We start from the raw sequence: 19,236 nt of genomic DNA, 5'->3' as shown, positions 1-19,236 counted from the left end.
AGAGGGAGGGAGAGAAAGAAAGGGAGAGAGGGAGAGAGAAAGAAAGGGAGAGGGAGAGAGAGAGAGAGAGGGAGACAGAGAGAGAGTGAGAGAGAGAGAAAGAGGGAGAAAGATATTAAATTAGTAACATGATTGTTAAGTGAATCTGGTTTCCCCCATTAACATTGCTTGTCAGAAGGTTGCAAAAGGGGATCACGTGACCCTGGAACAATGTGACCATGAATCAGTTGCCAAGCATCAAAATGTAAATCACATGACCCTGGGGATGCTGCAACAGTCATAAGTGTGAAAAATGGTCATAAGTCACTTTTTCAGTGCCGTTGTAACTTTGAACAGTCACTAAGCTTGGCTCTCCACCAGGCTCTCTACCAGAGCCTCCTCCCCTCCCCGGGCAATGGTGCGGAGCTGCTTGTGCGTCCTTGGCAACGCCTCCCCCCTTCAATCTCCTTCCTTCTCCATCTCCTTCCTTTCCCCTTCAATTTTCCTTTCTTCCATCTCCATCCCTTCCCCTTCAATCTCTTTCTTTCCTTCCTTCCTTCCTTCCTTCCCCCTTCAATCTCCTTCCTTCTCCATCTCCTTCCTTTCCCCTTCAATCTTCCTTTCTTCCATCTCCATCCCTTCCCCTTCAATCTCTCCTTCCTTCTTTCTTTCCTTCTCCCTTCAATCTCCTTCCTCCTCCATCTCCTTCCTTTCCCCTTTAATCTTCCTTCCTTCCATCTCCATCCCTTCCCTTTCAATCTCTCCTTCCTTCCTTCCTTCCTTCCTTCCCCCTTCAATCTCCTTCCTCCTCCATCTCCTTCCTTTCCCCTTCAATCTTCCTTCCTTCCATCTCCATCCTTTCCCTTTCAATCTCTCTCTTTCCTTCTTTCCTTCCTTCCTTCCTTCCTTCCTTCCTTCCTTCCTTCCTTCCTTCCTTCTCCCTTCAATCTCCTTCCTCCTCCATCTCTTTCCTTTCCCCTTCACTTCCTTCCTTCCTTCCCTCTATCCCTTCCCCTTCAATCTCTCTCCTTCCTTCCTTCCTTCCCCCTTCAATCTCCTTCCTTCTCCATAGCCTTCCTTTCCTCTTCAATCTTCCTTCCTTCCTTCCATCTCCATCCCTTCTCCTTCAATCTCTTTCCTTCCTTCCTTCCTTCCTTCCTTCCTTCCTTCCTTCCTTCCTTCCTTCCCCCTTCAATCTCCTTCCTTCCTTCCATCTCCATCTCCATCCCTTCCCCTTCAATCTCTCTCCTTCCTTCCTTTCTTTCTTCCTTCCTTCCCCCTTCAATCTCCTTCCTTCTCCATCTCCTTCCTTTCCCCTCCAATCTTCCTTCCTTCCCTCCATCTCCATCCCTTCAATCTCTCTCCTTCCTTCCCCCTCAATCTCCTTCCTTCTCCATCTCCTTCCTTTCCCCTTCAATCTTCCTTCCTTCCTTCCCCTTCCCTCCCTCCCAACATTTTTGAGCAAGGAAGAATAAGCTTCTCCATCGAGCATTGCTATATTGTTTTTGTGATTAATCACTATGCTTTAATTATGTTCAATTCGTAACAATGAAAGTACACCCTGCATATCAGATATTTACATTACGATTCATAACAGTAGCAAAATTACAGTTATGAAATAGCAACGAAAATAATTTTATGGTTGGGGGTCACCACAACATGAGGAACTGTATTAAGGGGTTGTGGCATTAAAAAGGTTGAGAACCACTGCTTTAAAGCTAAGAGGGGAAGGGGGGGTTGGAAATAAACAGCAATCCGATCCCAGTGCTGAGCCCAGCACTGAGCAGAAAACTGTTTAAAGTCAAAGAAAGATGGAAAATCCACCAATGGAGACTATACCTGCCTAAGAGCCAAACTTGCATGTCTGTCCATGGGCAAGATCAAGTCAAGACTGGGATCTTCTAGCCCAGGAGAGGCGTGGCAACTTTGGCTGACTTGATCTGATTGGGCAGGAACACAGTCTAAACCCATTGGTGGATTCTCCATCTCCAGTGCTGGAGAAATGTGTTTTGTTTTAAACTCTCAACCTTTTTATTATTCCAGGTTTTAGTTAAAACCCAGTGGGAGGGATTTCACAGAGCAAATATAACAATGCTGGTTTGTTTTGCTCCCTTAATCTTCCCAGTTCTTTTCTTTCTCTGTCTCTTCTCAGCCAATTTTGCCATCACTGCCAATAAAGCAACATGACATTGTCCAATAGCCCATTTTCTTAGTTCCCACAGCAATGGGCTTCTTAGTTTCCACAGCAATGGGCCTTAATCACAATATTCTCTGTAGCAGGGTCCCCAACCCCAGGTCTGTGGATTGGCACAGGGCCGCAGCATACCAGCAACTGGGCTGCGCAAACAAGTGAAGCCCCATCTGCTTAGTGCAGGCAGTACACAAAACCACGCTCCCTCTGGTCCGCAGAAAAATCTTTCTCCTCAGAACCAGTCCCTAGTGCCCAAAAGGTTGGGAGCCTCTGCTCTACAGTAAGGAAAGGACTCCCAAACTGGCATATTTTACTATCCTCTTCCCATCCTGACTTCCCAGAACTTTTCTATCCCTCCCTCTTTCCCCTCAACTGCCAGGACTGTTAATGTTTGGTTTCTCCGAATTCTTTCAGTCCATATCTATAACAAAAACAGCCCACTTCATCCTGTGCATGGATCAAAATATCTGGAACAAACATTTCTGTCCACAAAAAAAACCCCTCTCTCAATCAACTGCTCCATGCATCTAATGGTGCACAAATATCCCTAATCTGAAGTGCTTTTGTGATTGTCTTTGTGAACTTGTTCGTATCTAACTCTGTGCATGTACAGCTTGTTCTACAACCTCAGGGGCTGGCATAACACAGTATGCTAATTTAACAAGAACATAGCAAAAAGAGTGGAGCAGACTGGAAAAATATTGAAGAAGACATGGAACATCTATGCCCTCAAAATGCAATTCATATTTCAAAGTTAAAGGGCAGGAGTAGGACTCAAAAAAGAGAAGTAATGATGTCAGTAAGAAAACAAGTTCAAGTGAAAGAAGGCTTCATTTTTGATAAGGAGAAAGTCTATTGTAACAATGCAATTATATTCGAAAAGGAGCTAACTATGGATGGATAGAGGATATCATACTTGAAAATACAGTGTGTTGTGAAACAGCATAATTAGGACACATCATTCCATTTATTCTAGGATGTAGGTGATTCAACAAAACAGATAAAATAGAAAAGATTCTATATTTGGATATATATTTAAACTGCATTCCAGAAATATCTGTATAAAATGAAGAGAGTGATTTTATCCAAGTTATGATGCAATTCTGAAGGACAAACTGGCACTTATACCAGGGATTGTTAATTTCTCTGATAAAATATTTTTATAGTCAGAATAGGACACCATCCCAGAAATTATAGAAACAGAATAACTATTTTAGGAAGAATCACCAACTTAAAACAACGAGGAGATAGAGCAGCAATTTAACTACAAAAAGCTTTAAATTCTTAAAAATATTGTGGATCTTAAAAAGTTCAAGTTTATATCTAAGAAATAACTGAGAAATTTTAAAATATTTCTTAGACTTCGCATACTCCCTGCTGAAAGATCTTGTTAACCCCAGATCACACTTTGTTAAAGATCTTGTTAACCCCAGATCACACTTTGAGAATATGCTGACTCTATAAACTGCTTGGAAAGTGCTGTAAAGCACCATGAAGCGGTATATTAAGTATTACCAAATATATGTCATCTGTACTTACGTCAGTGTTTCTAAACCTTGGCAAATTAAGATAAATAGATTTCAACTCCTAGAATTCCTCAGCCAGCCCTGCTGGTTAGAGAATTCTAGGAGCCAAAAATGTTTCTATTTTAAATTTACCAAAGTTGAGAAACATTGTCTTAAATAAAGACAAATACATGCTCCTTTTTGTATAATTTATATTTGCTAATTCTTGCTCAGTGGTTTTTGCTCATTCTTTTCTGATTACATATTTCTGCACCTCATTTATGGTAGCAGTTACATTGGGAGTCAAGGGACAAGGAAGTACTGGGTTTTCCCTTGCTGCTCAGCCCTTGATCTCCAGTTGATGTGGAGGGGTACCATTACTGAGCTGCAAAATTTCATGGTACTAAATGGTAGCCATTGGCAGTTACATTTTTCCCAAACCATTGTACTGTCCGTCTGGATCTTTACAAAGGAGATATGCTAGCACCAGCTCAGGGCCCCAATCAAAAGTGTAGTGGAATAGGCTATAGAAATTAAAATCAATGAACAATGAGGAAACTTTCCCCTGCCTTCCCCTCACGAAGCTGAAAACACCAGCCTGAAGATGACGAATGAGACTTCGTCGAAACGTTGCCAAGACACTTCCAATTTGACGCGGGGGAGAACCCGAATAACCAAAGACCTACACACACACACACACACACACACATACACACACACAAACATATATATTGATATCTGCATAGTTGACTTAAGAGCCTTTCAATAACTACTGAATAATGACTAATATAACTAATAATGATTCTTGACTTGCATGATTCTTGACTAATGAGATCAAGTCAGCTTCAGTATTCTTCACCTAAGAAAATGGGTACTTGGTTTATTTAAATAAACTCACTTTAAATTTGTGGAGGTGAAATAATATAAAAGCTTACTCAGATTACCTCACTGGGAGAAAGTCCCATTGATCTTAATGACAATTTGTTCTAAGAATATGCTGTTGTTATGTTCCATTCGGTTGTAACTGACACCTGGTGATTCGGGTAAAAGCTCTCAAAACTGCTCCATTTTGTACTGAATTATATAATACTTGCATATAGATTGCTGCACCTGCCAGTATTCTATCTACTTCTGGATAGGAAGAGTATTTTGACAGTGATATGGGAGCTCTACTGGCTAATAAAAAGAGTTAAAGCATTTTTTTAAGTCCAGAATACCCAGATAACATTAGGAAATGACTCAAACATTTCTCTACCTCACAGAATTGTAAGACAGAAGAGAAAGTACAGCACAATCACAGGATTCTGTTATTGGAGCCAATCTAAATAAAAATAGTTTTAGCAATCCTGTGAAGTTGATTTCATGGTCACATTTACCTAGCAGGGCATGCACTGTCAGCCTCTTTTCCTTCTATCCAGCATTACCATATTGCTCGTAGATGCATCAGCATGATGTGTCCAAAGTAGAAATGTTTTTGTTTCATCATTAGTTCCAATTATCTTTTGAGTTTAAGTTCCTCTAGTACTGGATATTGATCTTAATTATCAAAAAAACATAAAACAATTTCTTCCCCACTATAACTCAAGAGTCAATCTTTTTTGCTTTTTACCCAGAATCCATTCACTGCATCCAAACATAAGTGGCCATGCTGCTTTTTTCCCCTTTTTTCTTTTGTTATTTGGTGACAGAGGGGATTATAATCTTGTTTCCTTGCCTGCCTCCTTTTAAGTACTTTTCAGAAATACGAATTATTTCTTGGACTTTTTGTCAGATGGTTTATACCCCAGCTGACCTCCTCCTCAGCACTATCAGTTTATTCTAGAATTCTTTTCTCTTGAATATAATCTCATCTGAGTTGGTCTTCTTGTGCAGTTTTTCTGTGTATTCCTTGCATGTTTTCATAAATATTACATTCCATCACTAAATCTTTTCCACACTTGTTCTTAATAATGTTGATACAAGATTGGAATGCTTCCATAATTTCCCTAATTTTTCTAAATACTATATATTGCTTCTTGTCATTTTATTATTTTCTATGTATCTACATGCCAAGTTCAGATATATATTTTTATCTCGTACTGTCTGTTGTTGGAAGTTTTCATTAAATGTTGTAGTTTCTCCAACATCTCTTTTTATAATAATCTTTCTTTTTACTATTTCTATGGTTTTGTTTGATAGTCAATATATTCATTTCTTTCTGGCTGTTCTTATGCACTTTTCAGCTTCCTCTTTTAACAATAATTTTCTCACAATTCCCTTGCCAACAAGGTTCAGGTTTTAATTTGTTGCTAACCTCAATCTATTTTCTTCAGGCACGTTCAAACTTATGTCTCATTGGAATTGGACTCTTCGTAATTTTTTTCAGTCAGATGCATTTTTGGTGATTAGTAACTGATGTTTCTGCAAGTCAGCACAAAACTTTCCATCCACTACTATAGAAGATGTAATCTATGTGATTATAGTGTTGTCCATTTTCAGACCTACAGGTACTATACATGTTCATTTTGTTATTGAAATACCATACCATTTTCTGCAGAAAAGTATCAGCCATTATCCTGCATCACTGCAGGTTTCTAGATCCAAATTTTCTGCTTTTAATACAGATTCCTCTCCAGCTACATAGCTGTTAGTCATGATTAGAATATCCTTCTTCAGTGCTTAATCCATTATTTGTTACAATGCTCCATCAAATTCATTTAGCATTAATTATTAGAGTATGCACCTGTAGATTAAATGGTCATTTTTGAACTGCATGTAAATTCTATTGAATGGCATAATAGCGACTCTATGAACACATGATCTAAATGCTTAACCAAGAATAATAACTAGATCACACTAAGTGAACAGGCAAATCTGGGTTTCAACTGGAAAAAAGAAAACATAATGCTTCTGAATGGAAGAAATTCTTGCACAAATCAGTGGAGAAATTGGGATTGAAACCCCTATCCAATTTTATGACAGTTGCGCTGTTTTTAAGTTTGCAGCAAAATCACCTTACCAATGAAGTTATTTCTACATTGCAAACTGGGACATCCAGCTGACCTTATTACAGGCTTATTCACTAAGGTTCCCAGCCCCAACTAACAAAGGTTGGGCTTAAGCTATTTTCCAAAGCACCTGAAGGCAGGACAAGAAGCAATGGGTGGAAACTAATCAAGGAGAGAAGCAACCTAGAACTACGGAGAAATTTCCTGACAGTGAGAACAATTAATCAATGGAACAACCTGCCTCCAGAAGCAGTAAATGCTCCAACACTGGAAGTTTTTAAGAAGAGACTGGACAGCCACTTGTCCGAAATGGTGTAGGGTTTCCTGCCTGAGCAGGGGGTTGGACTAGATGACCTCCAAGGTTCCTTCCAACTTTACTATTATTATTATTATTATTATTATTATTATTATTATTATTATTATTATTATTAAGCAGCAGTTGAGAGGCATATCTTTATGGGATACCATAATTGTAAATGAGAGAAAATAGAAACATAAAAAGGTTTAAAATCCTGCAAAAAGGCAATGACACACCTGAATTATTTCTAGAAAAACTATATGGATGAAGACTATGAAGTTACCAGAAATTACGATTGATTTGAAGGAGATTTTACTGTATGTTAATTGCAAATTGAGAATGCTGTCAGATAAAGTGGTATGTATGTTGGGCACTCAAGCTGAAAAATAAAACAGCTGATTGTTTAAATTTATATCCTTATTTTTGTATAACTGGAGATAGCCTATATAGGACTCCTGCCTATTTCAATACAATAAATGTGTCATGTAGGTTGGGTTGAGCAAGTGTGACTAGCCATTATAACCCAACATTGTAATTAGAGTTTCTTATATTTTTACATACATATGGGGTGGGGGATGGGGAATAACACCCAAGACAATCATCCAGCCAAAGGGCAAAATCTGCATTTTTAAGGTTGGGACTTTTGATCATTTCATGAATAATTTTAGGAATCTATATGGAACAATCTATTGCATTCCAGAAATTTTGCCAGTTTCAAACAATTTCATCAAAAACAAAAATTATTATTGTGAGTTTCCTTCTAAACAAAATTGCAGAAGTTTTATGAGTTAAACAAAATCAAAGTTTTTATATCATCACTATATTTAGCTCCCAGCACACCATACTTCTCTGGCCCCCAATTTTCTCAGGGCCTTCCCTTGCTACAGTTGCCAGCAATATCCTTGGATATTTCCTATTCTTACCTAACAATCCCCATCCATGTTTGTATCAGTTCTGCCAGAACAACTGAGTTTTGGTCCATAAAGGGGTCAAACAGTTCTTGGGTGTTTTGATTTCGGCACAGACCATCTATCCCAGTTCTCATGTTCTGTGCACAGAACACTTGTGCTTTGTAAAGTCTTGCACAAAAAAATCCAACATATCTCCATGTTGGATTTTGGGGGGAGGGAGGGCAATAATGTAGAGGTGGCTTTGTTTTTAAAACTTCGTAGTCTAGTCTCTAGGATTCCTCATCAAAATACTGATTTAATCAATCCTGCTTAACTTTTTCAAAATTAATTATGTTTGACTAAGTGGTACTATCTGTGGACAGCTCCTTCAAAAGTGTCTAATTCTTTTTAAAACATATGACAAGATAGAAATTGTGCATAAGGAATAATCATATTTATTACTCACTTCTGAGAGTGATCAAACCTCCATCATGCCAGTTAAAGATTAAGTATGGTCTTGTCATTCATTTCCAACTAAAATGTTCTCATTTGGGTTGCAACCAAGATCTTTTGGTACCTTGTTCAAGTGACTTCTAGAGCTCAGCTGTATGTCTTGACTTGTAAAGATGTCAGATGTTTAAAACTTTTAAAATCAATTTTCGGATTTTGCGCAAGTGTTATTTGCAATCCAATACCGTACTTTTTAGAAGACGGGATCCATTAATATCTATGGGCAGACATCCCTTCCTTCTAGAAAGGAACAAAACTCTAAGGAGACAAACCGTCTCAAGATTCATTTTTGAAGAAAACTTGAAATAAGAAATCCAGGAAGCAGGCAACCTCCTCATTTAAGTAAAGGCACGCTTTGAAAGCAAATAAACTAAACCTTAACCTCTCACGCACGCGCATTGGGCGATCTCGTTTCTCCTTGCTTGAACTTCAAAAGCTATAGAAAGCACAAGAAATCAATTCATCTCCTTCTTCTTCCGGGTCAGATGTTCATTCTCTTGACCTGTCTGTCGTGTTCGTCTTGCATTATGGCTGCGCCCAGCCGGGATGAAAAGAAAAGGAAGCAGTTTGGGAATCGTTTTCTCACTGATGCGGCTCGGATTTTTCAACACAACGCCTGGTAAGTGACGATTATGCTGCTTCTTTCTGCAACCTCTTTTCTGAACCTTTTAGCTACTCCATAGTTTGTGCCAGCTCCCTACGCAGGATCTCACAAAGTAAAACAAAACCGCATATCGGTTTTATTCTCCACGGTTACCATATTAATGCTGCATCTAAACAGATCGAAAGGATGAAATATTAAGCTTAGTTCACAAAGGAAGATGAAATGGTAAATAAAGAGATGATGTTCAGTTTATGTTTATGAACATGACGTTCATTTGGTTTCAGTAGTAATCAAGAATAAGGGCTCCATGAGAAAAAAATTGGGGGGGGAATGAATACACAGTACTTATTTTAATTTTTTTTCCTCATCTTTATGAAGCCTTATGACTACATCAAGCCACCAGCTATTTTACCTCTGATTTTTATCTTTCACTGAAAACTCCATTACTCCTAATGGCGTGAAAATTAGGACACATAAATGATGATGTCATCACATAGTGCCACCTCTTATTTCAGAACATAAGTACAATACAGTAACTCTGTTGGGAAAAGTCACAGTCACTAAGCAGAAAATCACGTGATTGTGATGGGTTTATCACTTCATTGCCATTTTGATCATTAAGCAAATATGTGACTGCAACTTACAATTTTACTTGCTTGGTCTTCATTAACTCTGCTTATCACATGCCAGTTACACAGAGCATAAATGGCAATTATGTGACCCCAAGATTCTGTCACTGTTGTAAAAGCAAAGATTGGTTGCAAGCCTTTTTTAAAATCCTACTATAACTTCAAGTGGTCACTAAATGAGACGGTCAGTGAGCAAAGTCTACCTGTATGTAATTAGCTATACTTACATGATATAATTGCTGGTGACATTAAATTTTGCCTTGGATATCGCTGGCCACTTTCCCTATATCACATGTACAAAAATATTTGTCCTTTGTATGTTTGGTTATTTTGTCTGATGGCAACTGTATGCAAAATTAGGCCTGAAGAATTAGTTTTAATTTTTTTAATGAAGTTTTTATTAAAAAGATTTTACAAGATTTTAAAAATTGCAGAAACAGAAGAATTAGAAAAAAGAAAAGAATGATAAAAGGGTAAAAGAAAAATGAAAATTACAAAAAAAGCAAGAAAAGTATTTAAAGCAACTTTATCTTATTTGCATCAGTTATTCTTAGAAATTACTATTTCCACTCTCCCATATTGAACATATAGTTCCTTTCCTCCCATAAACAAACCTTTCTAATCAATAAATCCTAAAATAATTAATTATTATCCATTTTCAGCAAAATGACTACAAAGGGTTTCCAGTAATTTATAAATGTAATTCTAGTTCCCTCCTTAAACAAGTCAATGTAGCCAATTCTGCAAACTCGGCTATCTTTACAATCATTCCTCTATTATTGATGTTTCTGTAGCCTTCTATCTTTGTACTAAAGAATTGGATTTTAATACTTAACAATTAACTGTGATGGATTAACATTTCTTTTTTGTAGGGATAATGTGGAATGGTCTGAAGAGCAGGAAGCTGCTGCACAATCAAAGGTCCAAGAACAGAGCATGCAATTAGTACCACAAGATCAGCAAGGTACTTCAAACTATATAATGAAATGCTTCTTTTTATATCTGACAACCCTAACAACACAATATATATATTTAACAGACCCATATATATTTCTAACAAATGATTTTTTTTATAAAATTAAAAGACAAACATGAAATAACATAGTAAAAAACAAAGGATATGTCAATATCAATAAAATACTGATCTCAATCTAAAATTTTGGTTTTAGTTCCAGTGAAATCATTAGGACAGATTAGTGAGTAGCTTCACTCTTCATGATATCCAATGTATTAACATTTGTGATGCAGATGTATTAATTAGGGGTTTCCTAATTAGAATATCATTTTTTAAAAAATACACAAACTCCTAGCATAAGTGTCTCTTAGCTTCAGAGAACTGAGATTCAGATATTATCTGATCTTAAAGGATGTGCTTCTTGGGTGTATGAGGAACTAATTACAACAGCAAATGTCTTAAATGAAAGGGCAGCAATTTAAAGCAGTTCCTGCTACACCTAAGATATCATTGTTAAATTATGCTATGTAATTTGTGAGACTCTTTTTGTAAATGGAATTGTTGACTTATTATCCTCTGCTTTTCCTCAAAGATGCTTATGAAATCAGTGCCAACATGTATTGGGATGATTTCTATAAAACCCATGAAAATGGATTTTTTAAAGATCGACACTGGTTGTTCACTGAATTTCCTGAACTAGCTCCAAATCATCATCAAGGTCAGACTGGCATGTATAATTCTAAGGAAATTGTGAAAAACATCAAAAATTCAAGTCTTGGAAGCTACTCTGACAATAAACTTTGTACAGGAGATAATAAAGGCTTGGAACATCTGGATACAGAAAGAAAGGATAATAGCAACATCACTTATCAGCTGCAGTCAGAAGATAAAATGGCATCACAGCTGCAGGAAGAGAAAGTAATAAAAAACAGTGACTTCCCAGGATCATCTGCCACATACAGAATATTAGAGGTAACAACACTGCAAATCATAATTTAAGGATGGCCATGCTGCATTGAGTGCATAATCCTAATTAACTCAGGACCCTGTTTAGGAGGAGTGGCTACTACTATTATGCAAAGCATCAAAGAGGTACTTCGTTTCAACTACAGCAAGTCCATGTGGTTAATTAAAAGCTTAGTCCAGGCAAGCCACATTAAAGTGGCTGCTCTAAGGGTCTACCTTTATTCTGCACACGGGCAGAAGATATTTCTGCTTTCTGCTAGCCTTTCTAATTACTTGCCCAGACAAAGTGAAGTTGTTTGTCCATTTGAAGCTTCAGCTGCAGGCATTGAAGCATAATCCTTCACTTTTGAATCAAAATGTCACCTTGAATTGTATCTTTAGTCTCTTTACAATAGCTTTGAATGCAATGCAACATCATTTTGCATAGGCCTTCTAACTGTTGCAGGTGCTCTAAAACGATTAATAACATCAGAAAGTAATTATGATGGTGTGTACTTTATATTAGTTGTCACTAAGTAACTGTTAACAGAACTTTGAGTTCAAGCCTGTAATTCTTAATTACTCAAAAACTTACTATATGCCTTCAATGATGCTGCCTGTGAGCCTTGCCAGATAGTGTGTTTTGCATTTGAAAAGAATAATATGAATGAAAAAAGTTTTAGGAATGAATAACTGGCAACTTTTTAAACTAAAGATGGTTCTTAAAGGAAACTACATGACTTTTTCCAAAGAAACTCACTTATTTTAGAGTATTAAAATGCTGTTATCTGTTACATTTGATTTACAAGTGCAGTCCTTCAAAAAAAAAAAGCCCTAATTGCTGATCATAGAAATAACATGTTTATGGCAATACATGTAGATAATAACAGTTATTTCCAGAAGGGAAACCATAGTAATCTCTTGAAAGTAACAAAAGTCTTTGAATATCGCAAAGCTAACAATTTTATTATTACATTAATTTTTATCACAGCAAAATAATTCAAACCTGTTTCTTTTATTGACAGGTGGGATGTGGTACAGGAAACACTGTCTTTCCTATCCTTCAAACCAACAAGTAAGAAAAATTACAAATAACGCAAACCTTTGTGTGATCACTTAGATGCATAGTTATCATTTTGAAGAAATCCATTTTGAAGTAATCCATTCCCAGTTTAGGAGATTTTTCCCAAATTTGAAGACTAATCTTCTGAAATTATGTACAGTTTAGATCTGTATATTTATAATACAAATAATTTGCATATATCTGACAGCAGGAAAGCCAATTGCTATATTTAAATTGTATTTTTATAAATTTTGAATTTGGTTGAACCTTGAACACAGCAGTAGAATGCTAATTTCTCTACAAGTTGTCTTGTCAGCTGTCCTAATAGAGGTCCCATTTGGTGTAATAATTTCTAATTCCATATTTTTGGAGCTCTTATAATTGTCCCTCTGAATGAGAAACTATTTCATTTATGTTTTCTAGAGAGTTTGATTATTGGCTATCATAGTTGTTTCTATTTTATGTTAAACAAGCATATTGAATGTGATGTATTGTTTTAACTCAAATTATGGTCTTGGGAAGTCATCTACTGTTCAAAGTCAATTGATTAGAACAATTTATAGGTCCTATTACTAAATAAAAATTGTCTTTGTAACAACAGTGGACATTTTGCTCCATCTTTGTTCTGTTTCTAGTCATTTGATTTAACCTGGCTAAAATTTAATTCTGCTTGACCGGGGAATAAAGTTTGGAACTGAAAGTTCATCTTTCTGTTGGGCCTAATTGTCATGGCATCTTCATTTATGCCATATTTAGCAGCTTTCTAATGGAAAATAGTCACTGCTGTAGATGCTATCTTGGATACTCTGCAGGAGCTTGTCCCTTGTAAATAAAAAGTGTTCCTGATAAAACTTCTGTTTCATTTCAGTGATCCAGGCCTTTTTGTGTATTGTTGTGACTTCTCTACTACAGCAGTGGATCTTGTCCTGGTAATTTTAAAAAATGAAGTCATTTTTTAAATTTTTCTTAGCTAGTCTCCTTTATTTCTGAAAGTATGTAATGTTTATTGTCATCTAACATAATTATATTGAATATTAAGAGTAGAAAAATTGAAACAATACATGACCCTTATAAACAAAAAACAAGAACAGTGATGAGAAGAGTGAACTCCATTTATTATTGTCTCATGACTCCTCTGATAGAACATCAACTCTTCATTTAAAAGGCCCCTTTTTTAAAAAAAAATGCTGTTCATTTGTGAAAATGAGCATCTGTGTGAAATAAAACTATCCTGTTAAGAGTCTCTTATTGTGTGTGTGTGTGTGTGTGTGTGTGTGTGTGTGTATAGGGATTTGCCACAGAAATATGGGCGGTTTGCTATAGCAAGTTTATGTGTGGATTGGAACATCTAGAAAGTCCCTGATGCAGCTTTGAAGCTGCCTGGGTAGGATTGGGCAAGTTGCTGTCTCTTAGCTTAATTTACTCCACAGTAAAATGTGAAATAAGAACTGCTATAAGAAAGATAATTGTGTGAACATACAGGCCCATCCAGAATATGATGCCTCTCGTTGCTTTGCCTTCGTTCATGACCTGACCAAGAATCAGACTCCTTTTCCAATGCCAGATGAGAGCCTTGATGTGGTAGTTCTTATCTTCGTCCTTTCATCTATTCTTCCAGAAAAGTATGAAATACTGATATTATATTGTATTTGTTTCAACAGAGAAATATGCATTGGGGAGGGGTGGAGATATGATGGCCTGTTCCAAAATAAAACTTTTGTAGTGAGCCTCAATTGGCACTGAGTCTTTTCTCTTTCTTTTTCCCAGAATGCAGTGTGTAATCAATAGGCTTAGCCAACTTCTAAAACCTGGTGGAATTATTTTATTACGAGATTATGGCCGTTTTGATCTAGCCCAGCTTCGCTTTAAGAAAGGTAGGGTGAAGGCAGAACTATGATATTTAAAAATTGTAATCTGCATCTCGTTAAAAGAAAATACTAGCTCATTTTCATGAAACTAAATATCGAAGTGGTTTGAGTAGGTTACGGGACTATGTTTGCTCTGCTCTATTAACAAAAACAGCGTAACAATTTCTTCAGAAGATATTATTGTATGTGAACGAATGACAACTTTTTGGAGTTTCCAATATCAGTGACTCCTGTGGTTTGTGCACCAGTGATGATTCATGATGATGATTGCAAGAACTATGTGATATGAACACTATTTTTTTAAAGGGATTAAATCCTATAATCTATAATCATCAGGTCCAGTGAAATCTGGTGTTCTATTTTAACATTTCATGGAATTTCAGATGAGTATCCTGATATTTTGTGATATTCCATTGTGAGATTTCACATTTTTAAAAATAGAAATAAAGTTTTAATTTAATTTTGAGGTTTTATGAATGCCATTATAGAGGTCATATATGCAGATATAATCAGACACTGCACTGCAAAACCCTAACTTGTGTGATGATCTTCAAAAGGTTTAGAAAGTGATTTAGTAATTCTCACAAAGTAAACATCAAAATCTATGTCTTAATTGATAAAAACTGCCTTTTTTTGTTCTTTTGTGGGCAACATTTTCAGCTTTTAACTAGGAATTACTTGTGGCCATGCAGGAAGTGGTAGTCTTGTTCCAAATAATATGCAATATGCATATCAGAATATTTCTGACAATGATGTGGGAAAGTAAGAAATTAGGAACAGTTGCTTAATGTTATTTTCAATATTTGACAGACGTACAAGCATTTCTGAGGGTAAAGAAATCAGAAATAAGTTGTAGATTGTGTGAGCTCTTTTTTAGCCAAACCATTGTCTGGTTATTGCTACTAGATTTCTGCATATGGTTCATGAATTTAAGAATGCTTCAGCAAGAACTGAAGTACCAATGTGTACTAAGTGAAGAAAAAACTATTGTCTTTGCTGAAATATTTTGACAGTGAATTGGTTATTATTGCCTTTACCTTTTGGGGGGAGGTAGTGGGAGACAGAAGGAAATTGGAACAAATGCATTTCCAGTGAAATCTCATTCCTCTCTTCAGGTCAATGTCTGGCTGATAATTTCTATGTGAAAGGAGATGGAACCAGAGTTTATTTCTTCACACAAGGTAATCAAATGGCAGTTTTACACAGTAATGAGGCTTAAATATCAGTATGAGGTTAGGCCCTAAAATCTGAAGCATTTTATTTGCTCTCCAGTTTTTTATTTCTTGAAAAACTGAAAATGATAAAGCCTCAAAATAGCATTTCTATTACTACTCTTATATTCCCATAGAACTACAGTGTGTGGTCCCAACCATAAAATCTAGCTATTAGGTATTTTTAAATGCTGACATCATAGTACTAATGCACAAGACTCAAAATTAAAGAGGTAAATACAAAAAAAAAGCCCTCCTAAAAATAACAGTCTAGTTTACATAGTCTTGGTTCACAGAAAAAAAGATGTAAGTTTAGCCATTAGGAAAATGCAGCAGGCTCTGCTTCTTTGTAATCAATTTATCATGATATCCCAATTGGACAAATTGTGATCACTATTACTCTAAATTAGCATTTTAGAGCAGAACAACTGTAAATATCTAGGGTATTTCTTACCAGACCTTTTATCATGCGACTATCCTGTTCCCCAAATGTTATGACCATACAATAGTATCTTCTTATGATTCTTATGTATTATCCCACTGCTTCTTTTGTCTTTTTTTCACACACTGACAATAAAAAACACCAAGAATAATTGCCCAATGTCTTTTGATCAATAGTGTCAGAAGCTCTCTGCATGAATGCACTTTTACTTATTTTTCTGCTATCTTTTTCCTGAGGTCAAATTTTAGTCTTCATCCATAAATATGTGCAGGGTACAGAATCAGGATAGGAAGGCTTGCAACTGAGAGTTATTCCTGATGAGGGGATGATCTTATAGCTTTAATTGAGAATCCCCACAGACGGCTCTTATAGCTCCAGCTTCATTGGAGCTGTACGTTCTCACTGGAGCAATACATTAATTCTGAATCATTACAGAATCAGTTACAGAATCAATTAGGGTACTAGTTGTCATCTTTAAAATTAGCTGGTCTTCCTAATTATGGAACTACATGACAACTTCATTTGTTTTCTATCATGACTGCTTGACAGGTTTTCTTATTTTCTGAAGCTGTATTTCTGAATGATTTCCCATAACAAATATGGGGGAAAATTCTGTGGTACCAAATATCCACGACAATCTCTCTAAAAGCCTTTCAATAGTCTCTGTGGAATTCCTTCTAAATTGTCTTGATGAACAGCGATTTCCCTACAAGGTGTAATTTTAACGATTTGGCTTTATTGATATTTTTGGATTTCGTTGCCATAATTAATGAAAACTTGTCTTTTATAGCTATACATAATAAAGCTTAGGTAAATTAAATGCTTTCCTTTGTATCGTAGATGAGTTGGATTTATTATTCTCTACTGCTGGCTTAGAGAAAATTCAAAATATTGTTGACCGCCGCCTCCAGGTGAACAGAGGAAAACAAATCACCATGTACAGGGTCTGGATCCAATGTAAATATCGGAAGCCACTGGGAGATAATAAGACTGTAGCAGGGAGAATTTCTTCAATTGTTAATTGAACTTAATGAGATATCCTTTTCTAGGAGAATGTTTCCATGCTATAGAGGAAATCAACATATATATGTTACACCAATATAACTCTGTTGTGCTGTTCTTGGATGATCATTACTTTTTGATGGTGAACATTTTAAATTTGGAACTGGGGGAAAGTTTCTCAGTTTACCCAGCATTTGTAATGAGTTTGGATACAACCTGGTACATTACACAGTTATTTTGGAATTCTCATAACTTACATGATTACTTATAAAATATTTGGGCTTATTCATCATTCCTACAGAAACAGCTTCAGTCCCAGTTTATCCATTGCCAAAGAAAGAGAAAAGAGGTTTTCTCTTCTTAGGTGGTCTTTTTTCCCTAATTTTAGATCATTAAATTTTAAAATGTGTTTTTGGTCAATACTGAATCCCTTTAGGTTTGGAGATTTTTGTATCACAAGATAGCTTTTTCAATTTTGGAAGGTTTACAACAGCAGTCTCCCAACCTTTCTGGCTTAGTGGACCAACGGAGGAGGTGACAGAGTGAGTGAAGGGATAGTTTCATGTGTGTGCCACTTTCAGAAATGCAGCTTCACATGCGTATGCACTCACTCATCCACTGTTTCCTGGGCCTGGTTCTGAACAAGCTGTGGCCTGGCCACGGCCTGGAGATTGGGGACCTCCTGGTCTACAATATTATGCAGGTGAACTGATCAGCTTTTAGATCAAGTTTTTCAAAATTAAATTGCTGATAAAAACCATGTTCTTCTCATATTCTTGCATTGTCTCTGAATAGGAATGACTCAGAATAATTACTAAGGTCATGCTTGTCAAAGTGTTTTTAGGAATATGGTTCCCTGTTAAGCTAGGATACAGAGGAGCACATATTGCATGGAAATGATACGGACAAGTATAGAACAAAAGTGAAATACAATAGTGTTGAATATGTGTTTGCAAGATTAATAGGTATACTTATTTGTTATTTGCTGAGGGTTATGAAAGTCTATTCTTAGCATGAAAGTATGACTAATTTGTTTGACACTAAGAGCATATGCTATGCAATTAAAATTATTATAGAAATGGGCAAACATTGAAAGTAATGCTGCTTATTTTTAATAGTGTTGTTGAGTTTTGGGATATACTCCACATATAGTTAAGCTATAGAATATTTTATTAAAGGTCTAGGATAATGGGAAGGATGGGACATAGGCAAAGGTTCTGTAAAGTCCCGAGAGCCACCTTTTCCTGTGCTCTATATCCATCCTGTTCATAATCTCACTGATCAAAGTTTTCAAATAGACAGCTCCACATAATCTTGGTTCTTCCCAGATTGTGTATGTAACTGGTACTAGCATGTTTTCTGGACCCTGAGTAGATGTGCTTCAGAGCATCATATATATGCATTTGTGAAGCTCTGCATTTTACTAGGGCCATAGTTTCAAAGAGTGTTGCCATTTTAGCATAGCAGTACCACCCTATGAAAGACATAAAAGATTTGTAGTATTTATTGGCAAGAACTTCCACATTACTACCCAATTTTCCATTTTAGCTGCAAAAATCAACTGCAGCAAATTTGATTTTTTTTTTCTTATGGCCAAGGAAGATTTCACAGGTCTGAGAAATACCTTTTATGTGGGTGACAGCTCGTTGCAATGTGTATTAGTATGGTAATGCTTACTTTGGTGCTAAATGTCAAGTCCATTGGCAATCACATTTAACAACATAAGATCAGTACCAGTAGAAATATAGATGCTATATAATAATCCTGGAAGCTTTTGTTGCTATTCTGAAGTGCAAAGGACTTGTACTATTGGTAGGAGTGTGTCTGTGCAAGATGAGGAGATGGTCTGATCAGGATAAAATTATAAACCTTCTTTTCACCCTTAGGAGACTGATACAATTAATTTCTTATCACATTTTATCTAAGAGATCTCTTAGAAAGGTTACAATTTGCCATAGTAAGCAGGATATATTTGGGCTTCTTCCTAAGGTACAGGTCGTAAACGTTACAGGCAAATGATCCAAAATGGGACATGTACGCACAGTTCTGAGTAACATGACATTTAGCTATGAGAACTCTACAAACATCAAGATTGGACTGGGCAGTCCCCTCCCATTATCCAGAGTAGCATGGGTTTTCTCCAGAGATGGTCTTTTC

The 19,236-nt window shown here is 36.4% G+C and overlaps 1 protein-coding gene across 1 annotated transcript; it reads left to right on the top strand.

The window, feature by feature from the left end:
* The first annotated feature begins 8,821 nt into the window (after positions 1-8,821).
* Positions 8,822-18,964, top strand: LOC120302752 (tRNA N(3)-methylcytidine methyltransferase METTL2-like). The gene is made up of 9 exons (XM_039331640.1): positions 8,822-8,979; positions 10,466-10,557; positions 11,141-11,520; positions 12,519-12,568; positions 13,425-13,485; positions 14,039-14,178; positions 14,324-14,430; positions 15,540-15,605; positions 16,918-18,964. The coding sequence occupies exons 1-9, from the start codon at positions 8,846-8,848 to the stop codon at positions 17,100-17,102; spliced, it is 1,215 nt and encodes a 404-aa protein (XP_039187574.1). The 5' UTR covers positions 8,822-8,845; the 3' UTR covers positions 17,103-18,964.
* The last annotated feature ends 272 nt before the right edge of the window (positions 18,965-19,236 follow it).

The sequence above is a fragment of the Crotalus tigris genome, unplaced genomic scaffold (assembly GCF_016545835.1).
Source record: "Crotalus tigris isolate CLP2741 ecotype Arizona unplaced genomic scaffold, ASM1654583v1 scf7180000024437.13266115, whole genome shotgun sequence".
In the NCBI taxonomy this organism is placed as follows: domain Eukaryota; kingdom Metazoa; phylum Chordata; class Lepidosauria; order Squamata; family Viperidae; genus Crotalus; species Crotalus tigris.
This window is presented reverse-complemented; position numbering and strand designations above follow the sequence as displayed.

Coding starts and splice junctions, on each gene's coding strand:
- LOC120302752 (XM_039331640.1), top strand. CDS start 8,846: ATGTTCATTCTCTTGACCTGTCTGTCGTGTTCGTCTTGCATTATGGCT. Junction 14,431..15,539: donor CCAGCTTCGCTTTAAGAAAG/GTAGGGTGAAGG, acceptor TCCTCTCTTCAG/GTCAATGTCTGGCTGATAAT. Junction 15,606..16,917: donor AGTTTATTTCTTCACACAAG/GTAATCAAATGG, acceptor TTTGTATCGTAG/ATGAGTTGGATTTATTATTC.